The 21,047-nt window shown below is 40.4% G+C and overlaps 1 protein-coding gene across 1 annotated transcript; it reads right to left on the bottom strand.

The window, feature by feature from the left end:
• Positions 1-539: 539 nt before the first annotated feature.
• Positions 540-21,039, bottom strand: LOC137525762 (collagen alpha-1(XII) chain-like). The gene is made up of 4 exons (XM_068246959.1): positions 20,933-21,039; positions 14,275-14,303; positions 5,960-6,219; positions 540-613 (listed from the first exon to the last, which is right to left on the bottom strand). The coding sequence occupies exons 2-4, from the start codon at positions 14,291-14,293 to the stop codon at positions 608-610; spliced, it is 285 nt and encodes a 94-aa protein (XP_068103060.1). The 5' UTR covers positions 14,294-14,303; positions 20,933-21,039; the 3' UTR covers positions 540-607.
• Positions 21,040-21,047: the final 8 nt, after the last annotated feature.

Genomic DNA, 21,047 nt, shown 5'->3' with positions numbered 1-21,047 from the left:
TTGGCTCTTGGTGTCCCCTTTTTGATTTTTTCTTTCCAATTCCCCCATAGCATTACATTAGCAAGAGCTTTACAAATCACTAGCGCTAAGAAAAGCACTGCTAGTGGGTTCCTGGCCTTACAGCCCTAGACAAGGTTTTGCAATATAGACAATCTGGGCCTTGGAGTTTTCATCAATATGTAAATTGCAAATGTTATTCTTATTTAGTCCCTGATTATTAAACATCATGGCATGTTTAATGCCTCCAAGCAATAAGCAGTGTCTGAACAGCATTTTACACCTTGTTTTATTGGATTTGTTTAATTAACATTTCTGACAGAAAGTTCATATCCAAAAAGAAGAATAGTTCATAGAATTAAAAGATTCCCTTTGTAATATTGAGTAACTGATTAGTAACAGACAGTAATGAAAATGTACAGACCTCATCCACCATAACGAAAAACCACAAAAGTATCATTTTATAAGCCACTCACAACATACACAATATGCATATTCATTTGTATATTGTTTTATATGCACATACAGTGAATCCCCCCCCCCCCCCCCCCCAAGAGCTGAGTGTAACAACCATCCTGATATGGTGCATTCAGTCTGAGCCGCGTCCAGTTCAACACTGCAATGGAGAAAAGAGAGAGCGGATTACAACTTGAAATGCAGTTGTAACATTCACAGGTACATGGTGTCTAGTGTTACACAGCTTTTTACTTGTTTACACCTTTATTAGCATTACAGAGAACCTGGTTTTGATCAATGGATGATAGGATTGTCTAAAAGTGGCTTTGAAACCACAATTATTACTGTAATAAAATCATTCTTCAGTCACAACTGTGTTAGCATGTTATTTTACAGCTTCTTACAAGTGGCGCTGGTTGCTCACAAGTTGTTCTGTTTAATTCTCCTCATGTTGGAAGTCCTAGCAATTAAATGTAATACACAGTAGCAGAAGAGGTAAAGGGGAGGGGCTAAAGCTATAAAATGGATTTCTCATAGTTAAAAAAAATGTTTTACATGTAAAGATTATTGATTTTTGTGTCAGTCATTAACTGTGCTCTTATAGAGAGTGAAGTAAATAGACTTCAATTCCACTTTAAGGAACACCTGAAGTGAGAGGGTATGGAGGCTGCTATATATATTCTTTTTCCTTTTAAGCAATACCAGTTGCCTGGCTATCCTGCTGATCCTGTGGCTCTAACACATTTAGCTAAAGACCCTGAACAAGCATGCAGCAGGTGTTTCTGACATTTTTTTTTTCAAATCTGGCAAGATTAGCTGCATGTTTGTTTCTGGTGCAATTCAGATACTGCTGCAGCTAAAAAGATCAGCAGGGCTGGCAGGCAACTGGTATTGATTAAAAGGAAATACATATGGCAGCCTCGATATATATTTCTTGCTTCAGGCTCCCTTTATTCTGTACTTAAAGGGTACCGGAGACAAATGATATGGGGCAATTTATACTTACCTGGGACTTTCTCCAGCCCAATGAGGACCGTGGGCTCGATCACCATTCTCCCCGGCCACACCGTTAACCCAGGATCGCCTCCAGTATCGTCAACAGCAATGGTCTTCTGCACCTGCGCAGCCTGGCCACGCGCCTGCCCCCCGTCACGCTTACGCAGCTCGAAACAAACGCTCCAGGCTGTGGGAGCACAATGGGGGTGCGCGCGTGGCCCAGCTGTGCTGGTGCAGAAGGCCACAACTGACTCCAACTTTGAAAAATACTGGAGGGAATCCTGGATTAATGGAGTGCCCGGGGAGGATGGCGATCCAACCCACGGTCCTCATGGGGCTGGAGGAAGCCCCAGGTAAGTATAAATTGCCCCATATCATTTGTCTTTGTTACCCTTTAAGTACAGAATAAGCCACATGCTAGTTCTAAGGCTACCCTTACACTCATTCATGCCAAACTAGCATACAACTTGTAGGACCAACAATGGCGGCCTTCATCAGACAGGTATATATTTTCCATTTGCGGATGCAATATTTTCACAAAAGTATGTGCGCAAGATGTGCTCCAGAATTCCTCTTAAAGTTTTAGTTTTATGTTTCTGTCAGGAATGACAATCCAGCGCTTTCTACAGGAAATGTGGTGTTTACCAGCAAAGTGACAAAGAAGCCATAAAAAACCTTCTACCAGAGCAAACATAGGCCAACATAGTGGAGGCTAGCAAGCTCTCTGATACAGACCTCACAGGCTTTCTGATATGCTAGAGCCCTAACCAAAGCCACACATCTCTCTTAGGCAGCTTCAAGAGAGTAGCAAATAAAGTGGGACAGAGGGAGAGGGAATTTGATGATAACTTTAATCAACTTAGGAATAAATAATATAGATTTCCATTATATTTCCATACTTTGATTAACGCCAGTCGTATGAAAATTTGTGGCATTGTTGCTGGACACAACATAAATGTGTCCAGGCAATAATATTCCTTATAGCACATTCTGCCGCAGACATATGGCGATTCTCTGATAATAACTAATAATTACACCGTGTTTTGATACCTATGAACAAGAGAGAACCTGATCAATCCTTAATTATTTGCATCGACACTGCCTGATGAATTGCCACAGAGATATGATATTTATAGACATTTCATATCTCTTTCTGCTTTAATGAGGGGTGGAACTGGGGCAGGGACTGCCCATCTCTCATTACAATCTCCACCAAGCAGAGACAGGGCTGTGAAGCTGTGATGCATGGAGGGGACCCGCAGCACTGGAACAGGTAGCAAGTTCAATATTACCTGTGCAATATTTCCAGTGCTGCAGGTCTACTTTGTGCATCACAGCACACTCTTTCTGCTGCCATTCACTGGCTCCCTATTACATGACTGATGCGAGTCTTGTGATCAGGAGCTTGGCAAAGGGCAGCAGAGAGGGCTGCTGCTGTAATGCATGGAGAACAGCGGCGCTAGGAGCAGGTAAATATAAAGCTCCCTCTGCTACTCTGCATACGGATGGGAAGAGGGGTTTCTCTGGGGCCCCCCAATCGCGGAGGCCGCAGGGGCTATTGTTACGCCAATAAAATTGAGCATATGTACAAGGCTTTAGGCTATACAGCAAGGAGACGAAAAGTAATCTCACAAGCTACAGATTTCTGAACTGTCTCTTATACCAATTTCTGATCCTTAGACAATCTTAGCCCAGCCTAAGATCCCCAGGGTTAGCTGAGCCACTTACTGAAAGGCAGGTAAAAGTGAAATCATCAGTCCACAGGTTGCAAGTACTACCTGCACGGAAATGTGGCCACCAGACATGGGCGCAAATTCGGCTTCAGGTGAGTTCGGATAGTTCTATCTGGATCTCACCCAGTAATGCTGTGCGGGCTGGGCAGGGGGGTCAAGCTTACCTGTCTGAAGTCTTCTTCGGTTGTACCTCAGCGCCTCCCACGATGCGGTCCAAACTGCGGTCACGTGAGTACAAACACTTCCTCCTTCCGGGTTGAAGGAGGAAGTGTTTGTAATCACGTGACGCACGTGGACCGCATCATGGGAGGCGCCGAGGGACGACCAAAGAACATGTCAGACAGGTAAGCTTGACCCCCCCCCCCCCCCCACCCAGCCCGCACAGCATTACTGGGTGAGATCCAGATAGAACTATCTGGACTTATCCGAAGCCGAATTTGCGCCCATGCCTGGTGGCCATCTATTGCAGATGATGGCTATCAGGGCATCTTGTATCCACATAGTAAATTTCACTATCTCCAGTCTGCTAGCTAGCCCTAAGACTTAGCAAATAAGCCCCAATATGTGTATGTATGTGTGTGAGTATATGTACTAAATGTATCCCTTACCCACTGATTCAAACACTTCACACATTTCAAGAGGTAAGTAATGTTTGACCATCATGAACTGATTGAAGGCTTCCAATGTTTGTAGTCTGTCAATTAGAGTCTGCAATGTACCTAAAGGCTGGATTAATTATGGGTAGTACTGACTGGAATGTTGTTATTAGAGTTGGGCCGAACCTCCGATTTTAGGTTCGCGAACCGGGTTCGCGAACTTTCGCGGAACGTTCGGTTCGCGTTAAAGTTCGCGAACCGCAATAGACTTCAATGGGGATGCGAACTTTGAAAAAAAAAATAATTATGCTGGCCACAAAAGTGATGGAAAAGATGTTTCAAGGGGTCTAACACCTGGAGGGGGGCATGGCGGAGTGGGATACACGCCAAAAGTCCCCGGGAAAAATCTGGATTTGACGCAAAGCAGCGTTTTAAGGGCAGAAATCACATTGAATGCTAAATGACAGGCCTAAAGTGCTTTAAAACATCTTGCATGTGTATACATCAATCAGGTAGTGTAATTAAGGTACTGCTTCACACTGACACACCAAACTCACCGTGTAACGCACCGCAAACAGCTGTTTGTACTAGTGACGGCCGTGCTGGACTGGTGCGCACCATGGCGAGAGTGCAGGTTTTGGTGGCTTTACAGCCCATATGGTCGGCCTGGCTGATGTAGCTGAATGACAGAACAGTGACTGTCCAGCTGATCAAATTTGGTCTGACCACAATGAAGCAACGACCTTATTATCTTTTGTGTGCCCCCCGAGACACTCATCTAGGTGCTGGTCATTGCTTCATTGTGATACGCAAGCCCCTTCACCACGGCAAGGTAATGATCACGAAGGGGAATGGGCGCATGTACATGCCTTTTCTTTTGTTGTTGCAGCTGCCCTCAGTGCAGCCAGAAAAATTAGGCAGTCATGTACACGCACCATAAAAATTATTACAGCGGCCGCTGCTAGCAGCGGCCTAAAAAATTCAGCAATCCGCCTGGAGTCCCGGACCCTGTTGGTGGTGGCGGAGAAGGTAGTGAAGCGGCCTGCAGGCAGACATGCTGTGTGGAGGGACTGGGAGCGATTTAGTCTTTTTAGGGGAAGGCCAGGCAGCCAGTCACACGGCGTGCAGGCAGAGATGCTGTGTGTGCGGGGACTGACTTAGTCTTGGGGCGGGCAGCAGCAGCCCTCCGGGATCCATGCCTCATTCATTTTGATAAAGGTGAGGTCAGGGTTCACTGAACAGGTATACAGTGGCGGGTCCACTGAACAGAACAGGTATACAGTGGCGGGTCCACTGAACAGAACAGGTATACAGTGGCGGGTCCACTGAACAGAACAGGTATACAGTGGCGGGTTCACAGAACAGGTATACAGTGGCGGGTCCACTGAACAGAACAGGTATACAGTGGCGGGTTCACAGAACAGGTATGCAGTGGCAGGATCACTGAACAGGTATGCAGTGGCAGGATCACTGAATAGGTATGGAGTGGCAGGATCACAGTACAGGTATGCAGTGGGCTGAGGGCTCACTGAACAGAACAGGTATGCAGTGGCAGGATCACTGAACAGGTATGGAGTGGCAGGATCACAGTACAGGTATGCAGTGGGCTGAGGGCTCACTGAACAGAACAGGTATGCAGTGGCAGGATCACTGAACAGGTATGCAGTGGCAGGATCACAGTACAGGTATGCAGTGGGCTGAGGGCTCACTGAACAGAACAGGTATGCAGCCAGGAAGAAGTTAAGCCTAACTAATCTTTCCCTATATGAGAGACTGCAGCAGCTCGCCCTACTCTCACTAATGCAGGCACACGAGTGGCCGTAATGGCCGCCGCTGCCTGCCTTATATAAGGGGGGGTGGGGCTCCAGGGGCTAGTGTAGCCTAATTGGCTACACTGGGCCTGCTGACTGTGATGTAGAGGGTCAAAGTTGACCCTCAGTGCATTATGGGGCGAACCGAACTTCTTCCGCAAAAGGTTCGCGTGCGGTACCCGCACGCGAACCACCTACATTCGCCGGCGAACCGTTCGGCCCAACTCTAGTTGTTATATATCATATACAGTATACCAAAACAGATTCTGACTTAATAAAATCTGATTTCTTGGGTTTATGTACAAACCATACAAGTAAGCATACGCTTAACCCAGTTTGTCTATTATACCAAACAAAAGGTAATATTTACTTTTCCATGTCCATGTCCATGTCCCTTGTCCTTTCCATGTGTGCCACAGCCAGTCGGAGATCCTTTATGGCACCCAGGGGCCCCATGTTCCCCCTTGTGTCCATGTTCCCCATGGTGTCCATGTTCCCCATGGTGTCCATGTTCCCCATGGTGTCCTGGCTTCCCTGGTTGACATGCAGGAGCACACCCTCCAGGGTTTCCACCAGTGGGGGGATGTTCAGGGTGACCTGGTGCACATCCACCCCCAGAGCATGGTGTTCCTAAAATATAAAAGCAGGAAGAAATTTTGTAATTGTTAAATGTTAATAAGTGGGATTTGTAACTTGAACACAAAGTCTTTCAGAGACCAGAGTAAATCATTTTAAAAGGATGTGGTTGTTTATTTATCATTATTGATTTTCCAGGAATATTCAAAAATATAAATCAATAAAGGTACAAATCTTAGTTACGTTACAAATGATTACAAAAAATGAACAAATTGATTGTATGTCTGTATGTATGAAAGTATGTGTGTGTCTGTGAAGTGAAAATGGCAGAATGACCCACTCCCGCCTAAAACTCCTTACATAAAGAAATGGGCTGGCCCCACAGTGTGTCCCAATGCTATCTATGATTGGTTTGTTCAAACAATGCTGTAGTCTCTATTTGCTGACTTCCATACCTAGCTGCTTCAGCTAACTCCTCATATATCACAAAGAGAGCACATGTTTCAATCCGGTTGAAACTGGTATTCCAACAGCCTCATTGTAACGCTATGGACTAGTGGCATAATTAGATACAGCTGTTTGACCAGCTTCTGACTGGGGGGGATGGTTAGGCATAGAATTCCTGAGAGCAGGACTATAGAATTTCCACTCCAGCCTTGTACGCCTATGCTAGATAATAGAAGATTTCTTTCAATCAGTCTTATCAATATCACATATATAATTGATCTATAGCTTTGATATCTCAATCGCGTCACATCCAATATAGATAATTATTCTTCTCATCATAGCTGGGCCCAAGCCACTCAGAGAATCCTAATCATCACATATTTAGATTGCTCAGAGATTAAACCATCAAAACTACTTATTACATTTCCCCCTTTATAGAAGTAAAATCATATATTAAAATTACTTTCACTTCTATAAATACCTTTTATATATTTTAATCATTATCAAAATTTTTGTTAAAATATAACAGTCATATTCTGTCATCTTTCATTAATAATCACCTTCAAATTTTGCTACCTCTAAATTTTTAGACAAATTAATAACTTTTATTTAAACTAATTGCATGTATATGCTCTTCATACATCCCTTGTGTACGAACTCAGAGGAAAAAAAAAAAAAACCCTTAACCTCTTCCTTGCTAGACTTAACTTTAACAGCAACTTCTTCTGTACTCTCATGTGTAATTGAAACAGTGTGTGTTAACCCTTTCACATCTAGTTGTATAGGAAATTTTACCTTTGACAAAAACGGTAGATTCTTCTTAAAATTAAACTAATACCCTTAAACTAAACATGCAAGCATGATGACAAATCTAAACTTTGAATTTCATTACTTTTTCTTCCATTTTAAAATGATCATAAAACCCTGTTTATAAAAACAATCATAATAATGTATATAATTAACTGGATTACCTAATAATGTTACATAATAATCAGATGTATTACCTTACAACTATTAATATCATTAAAATATTATTCATTCATCTTGGTGGAATTCATATCACTTATCCATCCCAAATCAATATAAATTAATGTATACCTGTATTCTTCAATTATGTCATACCTCCTTAAAAAGTTTGTATTACTGTTTGGAAATATCTATAAAATATATGCAGTTTGAAGTTTCAAACATATCCTAATCAAATATGGTTTCCATTATTAATCAAAATCAAAAATATTAAATCATAAAAATGTGTCATTTAAGGACATAATACTGATGCAATGTGTATAATGATACCTTCTCATCATCTGATTTACATTAACAGTTTATTATGCTATCTAACTAGCCCTTTGCTTTCTGACAAGCCTTTTGCTTTCTGACAAGCCTTATTATCTTTAAATCAGATTTCAAAGTTTCTTAATACAACCCATTAATTATATCAATGATCTTTGCACCATCTAAAATTCCTTTTCTAATATTTTGATCAAACTCTCAAAATAACTTTGCATACCAGATATATTATGGAAACCCCTTTCTATCAAAAATATCAATTTTCAAACATTAATCAAAAATTTACCTTATTTTTTTTTTTTTAAAACTGAAAGGATCTATAAGCTATTGGATAAAAAAAAAAAACTTTCCTTAAAAACCTTTTCTATTCTTACCAATATTTTTCCCTAAACTTTTCATTACTTTATGAAAATATCACATAAAATCTAATTCTGTTCTGTAACAAATAAAACAAACAATTAAACTCAAAACACCAAAAATGTCTTTTTCATGTGTGTCCAATTAAAAATTATATGTGTTTAAAAAGATTAGATTCTCAGTTCAGTTCATGAAAAGTGGAGAGGGAAAAGAAAAAAAACTCTTCATGTCTTCAAGCACTTCTGTTCATTCCTTTATCAATGGAAGCATGGAATCTCCTCTCAATAGGCTCGTTAGCATGTGAAAGCCTTGTAATTTTCGCCCTTTCTGCATGTGACCTTTTAGTCAATCAATCTTTAGAGATACATCTATAATTAGAAAAATATGGTATCAATGATCTTATTTCAAGAAAATAACTTTAAACTTTTGTTCCCCTTTGAACAAACAAACTCATATGACATTGTCTAAATTGCAATCCTTTGATGAGGACACAAACCATGAACTTTAATAAATCTCGTTTATCTAATAAACATAACCTTAGACAAACCTGAGATAAAGCCCAATAAAATAAAAAAAAAAAACACACAATGTCATCTAAAAAATATCCTTCACACTTTAATTGTGAGGACAACAAAGTTATATTCTCTTATGTAAATGTGTAACAGCATGTTAATATGTGTGTGTGCGTTTATATAACATGCTAATCTCATGTGTATATGTCATTATTAGTATACCTGCTGTGTGTGTGTGCAAGTTGCAAGTAACTAAATGATACCCTTACATTTCTTTCACAATGATATCTCAAAAATGATCAATACATTATTTATAACAACTTCTGACGTATTTTTACTCATGCAGTTTGAGTGACAGCTAATGGCTTCAGATTACAGGACTCCAGCTGTTCTTAATTAACCCTACTCTCGCTTAACATAGATGCCACTGTTTCTCATACAAACAGAGGAAAGCATTTCCTAAACAGCTTCTGCTGAAACATTTCTATGTCACTAAAACTTAACTAGAAACCTTTCTTTAATTTTTACTTTAAAATGACCTCATCTTACTAAAATACATTGCAACTGATGTAACCAATTGCTAGTATCCAAAATAAACTCAAGGAAACATGAAATCCACTTTCCTATAAATAACTGATACTCGAATTACTTTTAAATCCAATATCCCATTCAATATTGTACCTCAATTTTCATCAATTTACAGAAAGGAAGGAAATCACCACCATCTCTGATTCTCTTCACATACTTCCCAGGAAACAAAATTTAATAATTAAGGAGATAGAATACATGTGTACACCAAATCATAAAAGGGGAATAAAAAAAATATTATCACATAAACACATATAGAATTCACAACCAATAACTTTTATCAGAGTTGTGCTTTAACCTGTTGTCCTTTAAACGTTTAATTTTAAAATTTCCTTGAATTTGAATATATTGTGTACAGTCTAAAATATCAGTGCATACATTACTGTATTAATAATCTACAGCAATGACCAAAATATACAATTTTATTTCAGATATTTGATACACCAACACCAAGTCCCTTGTATACCAATAATTTGAACTGGCACAACTGATTTCACACCTCTGACCGGAAAAGATATGAAACCACCTGTCACCATTCATCAATTATATTTTTATAAATTCCCATTTCTCCTCCGGTAAAGAAAAACAGATCTTTACAAAAAAAATGCCTATATAAGTATAAGGATATACTTATTCATGACAAATCACTTATGGGACTGAGCATTCAGCACATATATATCCTGATCATATTTCCAATCATCACTCACTTTAGACTGAACACACATATTGTCTTTTAAAATAACTTTACCTAATAAAGTGTCAAAATCATCTAAAAGTAATAACTATAGTCATGACCTACCAAATTTATTTATACCTTACAGATCAAATTCTTATGTGATTGATGCAATCGTTATTTGCAACAATTCAGCTTTATTTTAATCAAAATTAATTCAAATCTCTTTATTTCACAATAAACTCACTAAGAATAACCTCCTGACTAAACCTATAACTTAAAAAAACTTATTTTATCAACTTTTGTGTAAATCGATTGTCGAAATATATATCTGTCATCTATGGACACCAGCAATCACATCTTACTTATGAATGCTGAACCTTATCACCATATCCTCATCAATCCTCTAATACAGAAACAGATATGTCTATCATCAAAATATAGGACAACAACTCTGAAACTTGAATGAAATTTTCATAACATACATAGCTTGCAATACAAATACTTTTATGTGACATCTGCAATGATTTAACACTCCAACTAGAATAGCTGTCATATGAAACCTGCATGAAACCTGCAGCTGCTGCTGATGCATGTCATTTTGGTAACCAGAAACATTTTATTCTTCCCTGGCTTTCAAGATTACTGCGCTTCTAATAAACCACTATTACAGATATATTTCTTTTTTATATAAACTGTCACTTATTCATGGTCTATACATTTTCTTTTACACAAGTGGCCAATTAGCATAAATACAAAATCCTTACTTTACTTATAGAAGCCATTATGGTAAGTTTTGCTTCTATGATCCAATTACACTATCAAAAGCTTCAATTTAAACCATTTTTTCCACGTTTAGCTTGCAGCTCTGTAATCAAGAATATCTGCATTTTTAAATAAACAACACCATTAAAGTCTGCATCCTGTCTGCTACCAATAAAGCATTTTACATAGGAATAAGAAGAACATTCCTTTTGCCTGCTATTCATTTTAGCGAACTTTTAATAACTATTTCCCTTAATTAACTAACAAATAATCTTGATTTCTTCAACAACTTTGGGCACTCATCTGACTTTTAAGACTTTTAGCTAATTCAACAGGGAATAAAGCATAGTCACCTTATGCAGACAGACTTCTGGTATCACCCACATGACGTCAATCATCAGATCTCCTCTCTGGTCTGGTCTCATCCCTTGCTTCAGATTCAACGCAATAGAGTTTCACAAGAAGACAGCTCCGCTTCCTTTTTTTGCTCGTTCCCCGATTTTGAAACGAATTTGCGATTTAGCTGTGTTCTTTGTAAATCTTATTTTACGAGTGGCTGGCTCACCATTGTTAAATGTTAAAAAGTGGGATTTGTAACTTGAACACAAAGTCTTTCAGAGACCAGAGTAAATCATTTTAAAAGGATGTGGTTGTTTATTTATCATTATTGATTTTCCAGGAATATTCAAAAATATAAATCAATAAAGGTACAAATCTTAGTTACGTTACAAATGATTACAAAAAATGAACAAATTGATTGTATGTCTGTATGTATGAAAGTATGTGTGTGTCTGTGAAGTGAAAATGGCAGAATGACCCACTCCCGCCTAAAACTCCTTACATAAAGAAATGGGCTGGCCCCACAGTGTGTCCCAATGCTATCTATGATTGGTTTGTTCAAACAATGCTGTAGTCTCTATTTGCTGACTTCCATACCTAGCTGCTTCAGCTAACTCCTCATATATCACAAAGAGAGCACATGTTTCAATCCGGTTGAAACTGGTATTCCAACAGCCTCATTGTAACGCTATGGACTAGTGGCATAATTAGATACAGCTGTTTGACCAGCTTCTGACTGGGGGGGATGGTTAGGCATAGAATTCCTGAGAGCAGGACTATAGAATTTCCACTCCAGCCTTGTACGCCTATGCTAGATAATAGAAGATTTCTTTCAATCAGTCTTATCAATATCACATATATAATTGATCTATAGCTTTGATATCTCAATCGCGTCACATCCAATATAGATAATTATTCTTCTCATCATAGCTGGGCCCAAGCCACTCAGAGAATCCTAATCATCACATATTTAGATTGCTCAGAGATTAAACCATCAAAACTACTTATTACAGTAATGTAGTAATTACATGACAAAACTGTAAGGATTGCAAGTCCTGAGTTCCACTGCCAAGGTGAATTGCTAGGGGCAAAGTTCCAGAGCTTGTGCCCCAAATCTATTGCACCAATCACGTTCCCTGAAAGTGCCCACCACCTGGGTCCCCCAAATCGCCAGCAACAGCATACCGGTTGCTATAGTTTGGTAGTGTTGCCATCTTTGCCCGTGGTGCGGTGAAGGCTGGCCACAGCATGGAAGACAGAGGCCAAGCCCTCTCCCTGCTGTGGCTTCAGCCGAGTCTGCCTGGCCTGCCCACTGTGAAGCTGCGCCCCCTATCCAATCACTGATAGCCTGTCTAATGTAGGATAGCCTTGCTATTTGCAGTGCCAATCCAGGGGGGGGGGGGGGGGTTGGGGGTTTCATGGCTTCTATAGGTTTTAAGGCAGGAGGTGTGTGTTTGCAGCTTCACCCCCTGCACGGCCATGAGGTTTTCTGGGAGCCACTGGCAGCAGCAAATACCTACAGTCTGACTGATTCCTGTAGATCTCTCTCTCTCTCTCTCTCTCTCTCTCTCTCTCTCTCTCTCTCTCTCTCTCTCTCTCTCTCTCTCTCTCTCTCTCTCTCTCTCTCTCAGTGTGTCTGTCTGTGTGTCTCTGTACCTGTCTCTGTGTGCTTCTGTGTGTCACCGCCAGACAGCGTCACCTCCAGCCAGCACACATCGCTGACAAGGCAGACAGCGCAGCATCCCTACCAGGCCAGCTGAGCACAGCACCCAGGCCAACACAGAAGCCAAATGAGGGCACAATCTGTTTATTATTGTGAAATGATGCCTATTTAAGATATTTTTATGTGGTAACGCACCTGCCACACTGTGAATGTCACTATAGGTGGTGCACTGCTGTGCAGCAAGGTGCGTTACAAAGCGCCTAAAGGGGTTAGGATTGTAAGCTCACAAGGGCAGGGCCCTCTTCACCTGCCTTGGAACTTGTTATACATTTTATTCATCATGTTAATTCTGTCACTGTAATTACCAATTCTGTATTGTGTACCAATTCTGTATCTTATATAGTAGTGTACACCATTGTATGTATTATGCACCCCATGTTTGTTTCTTACTTTGTACAGCACCACAAAATATATTGGTGATTTATAACTCAATAATAATAATAATAATAATAATAATAATTTTTGGTGTTAAGCTGTGAACAAAACCCACTGCCACTTCAGACATGAATGAGCCACTTCAGACATTGGAATGAATTGTACAGCAGTGTTGCCCACACGTGTGGTTTCATGGTGACTATTAGGGATAATCAGTGAGATGCATGCCGGATTACGTAAATGTGTATGCAAAAATATGCAGCATGAAAATGGACCAATCAATTTAAACCTTGTTGGGACTTGATTGGTCCATTTTCAAGCTGCATAAAGTTGCATACAAATTTACATAATCCTGCATAAACTCAGAAATATTTGCATCTCATTGATCATCGCTAGTAACTATGGCACTCAAGTTTGCTTTAAAGAGACACTGAAGTGAAAAAAATATATGATATAATGAATTGGTTGTGTACTATGAATAATTACTAGAAGATTAGCAGCAAAGAAAATATTCTCATATTTTTATTTTCAGGTATATAGTGTTTTTTCTAACATTGCATCATTCTCTAATATGTGCAGATTACACAACACTCAGCATTCAAAATGATTCTTTCAGAGCAGTCTGTGAACTAATGACCTCTCCTCTGGCAGAGAAAAAGTAAATAGTTAACAAACATATGAGATAATAAAAGTCAGAAAACAGCCCTCTCCACGACTTTGAAAGTCGTAGAGATGAATGGCTTTTTTTGTATAGAGATAACAACTGGAGTTTCTTAATTCTTCCTGTACTGGAAACAATTAGACTGATGTATCTGATCTTAATGTTCTATTTCTTAGCTGTACTACACATACAAATCATAATATCATAATTTTTTTTTCGCTTCAGTGTCTCTTTAAATCCCCAGTATTTGATTTGTACTATTTACAGCGCTACGGAAGACATTGGCACTATATAAATAAAAAAAACAATAATAATTGAGTTATAAAGTTTTGCTGATAATGATGCTTTTTAGCAGGCCGCAAACATTTTTCAGCTTTACCTTGATGTGGATGTGACATGTTGACAGATCTGTTGAAGTAAAAACAATGCAATATGTTAGTATTTACAGGAAATGCATCCAAATGACCTCTCACATGGTGAAAGATGCTGTAAGCATTGCTCTGTTATAGGCAGATATAACCATATGCAGCTTTACTAACAATTGTAAGGGAATATACGGTATAGTGTTTCCTTAGTATTTATATTGTTTAATATTTATGTAGTGCTGGCATCTTTGATAGTGTTATACACATTGGGCTTGATTCACTAGACATGTGACAAGCCTTATCAGAGTTAACACGCCTTATCAGAGTATCATAGCGAGAGCTACGAACTTATGCCTGCTAATTGGCAATGACGAGAGCTCCACTTGTCCTGCCCTGAGCCCCTGCGGGTCCAATCACTTTAAAGGACATTATCCCCGCACTTTAAATGGCCCAGTAGGCTGCCTGTCACTTGACAGGAAACTTGACAGGCAGCCTACTGGGCCAATCAAAGTGCGGGGATAATGTCCTTTAAAGTGATTGGACCTGCAGGGGCTCAGGGCACGATGAGTGGAGCTCTCGTCATTGCCAATTAGCAGGCGTAAGTTTGTAGCGCTCGCTATGCTACTCTGATAAGGCGTGTTATCAGAGTTCTGTCTCTAACAGGGGCTCACACTCTAACCCCTAATATAGTCATATCCAGAGCAGGATCATCCACCAGGTAACCTAGGCAGGTGCCTGGGGCCTGGTGTGTGTCAAGGGGCCCACTAGCCACCGTATTTGGCCTCTCTCTACTTCAGCTTACCAAAAGGACCACAAGGGGGACTCAAATCTACTATCTTTCCTAGGGCACCATTGCATCTTCTTCCATCTCTGGTCATATCTTAGCCTAAGGCCAAATTGTGGAAGAAACCAGACCAATTATCTGTATGTATTTGGAGTATGGGAGGAAAACAGAGCGACGGGAGGAAACCCACACAAACATATAAACTTCATGCAGATAGTTGTACGCAATAAACCATTGGGGTTTTTTTTAAGCCTCATACACACCATGCAAAATTTACTTCAGACTGTATTCAGATTGGATCAGGCAAAGAAGTGTACAGCATACTGATTGCCAGCAACTGATTCCAGGTCGAAATTGATCAGAAGCAGCTCAAAAGGGTTGGAACATATTGTCTATTTTACTGGCTATATGTATCAAAGTACAGGCTATTGTTCCATGTGTATGTCTGTCACGCTGATACGTGATGAGGTAGCGTAAATAATGTGATTTACGGAACAGCTGAGTAAGCATGGTCAGATTCAGGCCATAGTCGTACACCAAGTCAGAGATGTTGAGGTACTGAGGAAATAGGCAATATCGTAGTCAATAACAGGAAGGGTCATACACATAAGTCAGATGTCAGTCGTATTGTAAGGATCAGGAAATAGAGTAGTCAAGGACAGGCCGAGTCAAACACGTGTATCAGATGGCAGCAGTACAGAAGGATTAGACAAGAGCAGGGTCAGAAGGCAGGCAAGGAGTCGGTACACAGAAAAATATACAATGAGATGTTACTAATATATAATATTACAATAATACGAAAATAACAAGACTGACTAACTGGAGTACATATATATTGTGCGTCTACACAATATATCAATGTAGCTCAAAATCAATAGCTAGACCTAGAATCAGCGAACTGATTAGTATCAAGGCCAGTGAGCAACTGACTCAGTTGGCCTAATATACCCAGGAGGCAAATCAGATCCAGCCCCCAGGATGACAGCCCCTCCTGTCAGACACGCCTTCTCAGCTTGTAAAAGCTGCTCTGCCCTGCACGCGCCAGACAGGAGGAAGTGTGCGTGTGGGACCTCCGATGCACTTCCGGAGGGATGCCGAGGATGCCTCCAGAAGAAGTCGGAAGGATGTCGGGGATGCCCTCAGAAGACACCGGAGCGGAAGTCCCTACATGCAAACGAGTCCCGCTGGAAACACTGTGTAGGACATCGTGGGACCCATCGTTGACAGGTAAGATTGTTACAATGTCCTTTCAATCAATTTCCAATCAGAAAAAAATATCAAACAATCTGAATTTGGAAAAATTGCATATAATTATACTATAACATTTGAAAGTGCTTTTCTCCCATAGGACTCAAAGCTCATGTGTGTATGCTAGCTGTCTTTTGTAGTTGATCGATGTCAGATCTGAATAACGATCTGATTATTTGATCTGAATTAAAAATCGAATGTTTTGTACCAAGCTTTAGATACTTGCTTTATTTATTTTTGGTATTTATCCGTTAGCCGGGCGCATCCGGCAGGTGGCGCTAATTACTATTCCCCCTCCAGGCCGACATGGATAGTAGGGAAAGATGTAACTCTGGTGGAGTTTTGTCGCCACCTGCCGGATGCGCCCTGCTAACGGATAAGTACCTTATTTTTTCCCAAACTAAAAATGATAGTACATGTAAATGATAATAAGGAAAAATCTGTAGCCAGTAATGAACAGATATTCATTTCTCAGGATGATTTTTCTCATGTTGAAAAACCTGTTTGTGACACTGCAGGTATAGTGGATTAGTACATCAGTCAGTGATTCACCCTTGGGTGTCCTAGGACCTAATCCATAACCATTTCTGCTGGAAAGCCCTTAAGGGCAGGTCTGAGAACCAGCCTGGGTGGTTTACTAAATCAGACCATTGAAGCCTGCTGGAAAGCCCTTAAGGGCAGGTCTGAGAACCAGCCTGGGTGGTTTACTAAATCAGACCATTGAAGCCTGCTGGAAAGCCCTAAGGGCAGGTCTGAGAACCAGCTGGGGCGGTTTACTAAATCAGACCATTGAAGCCTGCTGGAAAGCCCTAAGGGCAGGTCTGAGAACCAGCTGGGAAGGTTTACTAAATCAGAACATTGAAGCCATTAAACAGAGTCACAGAAGCTATGAACAATGTATGCTCACTTCTTATAGAAGACCAAGGGCTTGATTCACAAAGCCATGCAAACTGTTTAGCAGGGGTACTTATCCGTTAGCGATCGCGGACCTTTGCGTGCGCAAAAGTCCGTGAACGGCACTTCACGTGCTAACTGTTTAGCACACCCATGCTAAACAGTTTGCACGGCTTTGTGAATCAAGCCCCTAGACTCTAAAGGTGGCCATACATCTAACAACTTGGCGGCCGTTCATCAACCATCCGATTCGATAATTATCGAATTGGATGAAAATCTGTGCCGCCAAGAGCATGCCCGATCAACAATGCGACCATTTTCGGCCTTAAATTGGTCACATGTATCGATCTGCTGCAAGATGATGGGCCTTCGTGGTCGATCAGGCGGTAATGGCGAGCAATATCGTGACGAGCAACTAAACCCCCGGCACTGTCCCCAAATATAAAATGTGCCCCCGCTGCAGTATACTTTACTTTACCTGTACATGTCCGCCAGTGGCTCCAAGCTGTGTCCGCAATCTGCATACATGTGCCCCACATGGTTGCCGGAGTAACGTGGGTGCGAGTGTGATGTCACACACACGTCCACGTATACGCTGGCAACCACGTGGGGTGCATGTATGTGGATTGCAGAAAGGGCCAGAGCCAGCAGGCAGACACAGACAGGTAAAGTATACTGCACCGGGCACGGGGGGGGCACATTTCACATGAGGGGGGCAGCATCATGCCGGCAAGGAGGTCGGATGTGACGTCACAAGGCTAATTCCCATTCTATTTAAGCATGAAATCGATGGGGAATAGGCCTGTGGTGTATGGGCAGCCAACAGATATCTCTCTAATCAGAATTCGATTAGAGAGAGATTTGTCTCTTGGTCCAATCTGCCCATCATCGCTAGATGTATGGGTACCTTAACAATGCATTTTATCTAAGGTGCTACTTTGATTGTCACATAAATGCATAAAAACCCCACACTGATAAGTTAACGGTTATTGCCTACCCGGAAAAATACAAAAAAATATGAATTGGCTTTAGATTATGGTAGAGAAGACATTAGACTATGCCCGTGGTAGGCAAAAGAAGTGGGTCGTGATTCACCGTTGATGCGGCTTCCTCAGAGCACCTAGGAAGCTGCATAATCGGCGAATCGCAATAGCGGAGGTAAGACAATACAAGGGAGGTTCTCCCCATGGGACTCAAACACTTATGGCATTTTGGTTGTGGCACTTTCAATACCTTACCTCATTCCTATCCTCTTGCACTGCACTTTGGGACCGTTTCTCCTAATTGGAGTCTGTTCGTTGGCAATTGTACTTGCACTTTCATATATCCTTGCTGTGGACTCGCCAACCCTTTTTATTCCACCTTTGTGCTATTTGATAGTTTCATATTTTTTACACATCATTGTTCACCTATGTTTGTTACTGTTGCAGTTTGTTCAGTTGCTTTGGTCCAAATCATGCACTTTATGTCACCATTAGCACCTTAATTATCCCTTCTGGGGACCCCCTGTTTATCTACAATATATTTTTCTGACATTTGATCGTTTATATGCTTACCTCCGGAATATTTTGATTTTAATTGTTTTAATTGATTGTTCAATAAAGATGGATTTATTTGTGCCTATATTTCAGTCTGGTGCGGTACTTTTGAGGTATTCTTGACTTGGTTGTTTCTTTATGCCCGTGGTAGGGACATTAGATTGTGAGCCCCTCTTAGGGATAGCTTGTGACATCAGTTATTCAATGTGTACTGTAAAGCACTTTATAAAAATGTATATAAACACATAACTATAATGTAAACTAACATACAGCCTGATTAATAAACATTTATTGAAGAAAAGAGAATGTTTTCTGTTGCAGAGCTACATGGCAGCAGAAGACTGAATGTGCCTGTCTGCAGCATCTTTTGATGTTAACTGCAAGCTTACTATAGACTTGTTACCTAATTGATTGTGATCATTTTGAGTGACTGAGGCCCAGTGCATACCGAGCGGTTTTAGCTGCACGTTTGCGGTTTGCAGAATCGTTTCTGCCTCAATGTAAAATATAGGAAAAGCTAAAACTGCTCTGAAAAACGCTAGATCAGAGAGGTTTTTCAGGCGTTTTTGTTACAGAAGCTGTTCAGTAACAGCTTTTACTGTAACGATATTTGTAATCTGCTACACAAAAACGCTCCCAAAAACGCTAGGCATGTTTAGAAAACGTCTCTAAACATGCCTAGAATTGCTCTGAAATCTGCTCACAAAAACGCCTAGCGTTTTGAGGATCTGCTAGCGGTTTTGGTGTGCACTGGGCCTATGTGTTAATTGTCCTCCAACATGCAAAGTTTCTTTTCAGCAATCCATGGAGGTGAAAAATAACCAATCGATACTTTTTGATGCTTCCTACTCATCATCTCCCATTTTTTTCATCTATTTTTGGCTTCCTCCTATCCTTTTCAGCAATATCTTGATAAATGATTAAACTTGGGCTAAAATGGGTAAGCTGTGTCAGACTAATCTAGTATCCTTCTGAGCTATGTATATAATTTCAGGGGAAAATGTTTTGCCCTGTTGCCCACAAAATGATAACAAAATGATAACAACATATAACAAGTGTCAAATTCAATAAAGGCGTCAAAAGCTAGAGTGATTTCTTCAGCCACAATAAAGCTAGCTTTCATTGCTGCATCATGTTGACTGAAGCTTTAGTAAATTGCAGTGATACCACTCTGACTTTTACTTCTTTAACAATTTGATGTTCTTCTTGAAGAGTATGTTTAGCATACTCCGCTCTATGTTTGGTATCAAAATTATTTTTTTTGTTCTCCTGAGTTATCTCCTAGGAGATAATTTTTGTATTCCCCTTAGATTAACTTTATTCCACAATTGTAGGGGTACCCCAAAGTTGCTGAAAAAATATTATCAACATTATTTTGAGTATTTTCTTGCTTGCTGGTGGGTTAAAAAGCAATTATTTTTTTCTCCTGAGTTTTCTCCTAGGAGATAATTTTTATATTCTCTCTAAACTAAATTTTCAGCATTTTACAATTGAAACAGTGCCCAAAAGTTGGTGAAAAAAGCACAAGCAAATTTATTTCAAGTATTTTCTTGCTTGCTGGTGACTTCAAAGGCATTTTAGGACAAGTTGTGCAATATGACCAAGGAGAAAACTCAGGAGGAAAAGTGAATTGCATATGAGCGCAGCTGTGAAACGCTGAAGTAAAAACTCTAGCAGCCAGATGTCACTTTGCGGGTTATGAAATAAAAATGCATTATTGTGGGAAATGTACTTTTGTTGGCAATGTGCGCCTTAAATTAGCATAGACCTTATTTCAGACAATCATTCGTATTTGTAGCTGGCCACAAAAAAATGGCGAGGTTCACCACGTTTGTCCCATGTGCCACCTGTGCCCAAAAAATGCCTATAGGCTGTGCCACCATTTGTTGACTAGAAATGAACTGCAACTGACCACATCTCATGTTTGTGCTAGTTTCTGTGTACATTATTTTTTGCTGTTTCGTTGCGGATGCTCCCAAACCTACACAAATAATTTCAGGCACACCAGTTGAACTGATAAACTCAAACACACACACAAACACCCGTCTAAGTTTCAGCATTGCTAACTTTAATACTATATTGCACATAATAACATCCACCAGAAGAGTAGAAGTGTCAAAAGCCTGAAGGGTAGCCAGTTACAGATAATAGATCTGCTATATACTTTACATATTACTCACAGCACAGGAGACGGAACTGCTTACACACCTCTCAGACAGGTCAAGAAAGTCTGTTTGGCTCAATAAGAAAGTTGCTGGTATTATTTCAAGAATACAAAAGGACAGCAAGGTGGGTTGGGGAGGGGCTTGAGGAGAATTTCCAC

Source organism: Hyperolius riggenbachi, chromosome 7 (genome assembly GCF_040937935.1).
Source record: "Hyperolius riggenbachi isolate aHypRig1 chromosome 7, aHypRig1.pri, whole genome shotgun sequence".
Lineage (NCBI taxonomy): Eukaryota > Metazoa > Chordata > Amphibia > Anura > Hyperoliidae > Hyperolius > Hyperolius riggenbachi.
This window is presented reverse-complemented; position numbering and strand designations above follow the sequence as displayed.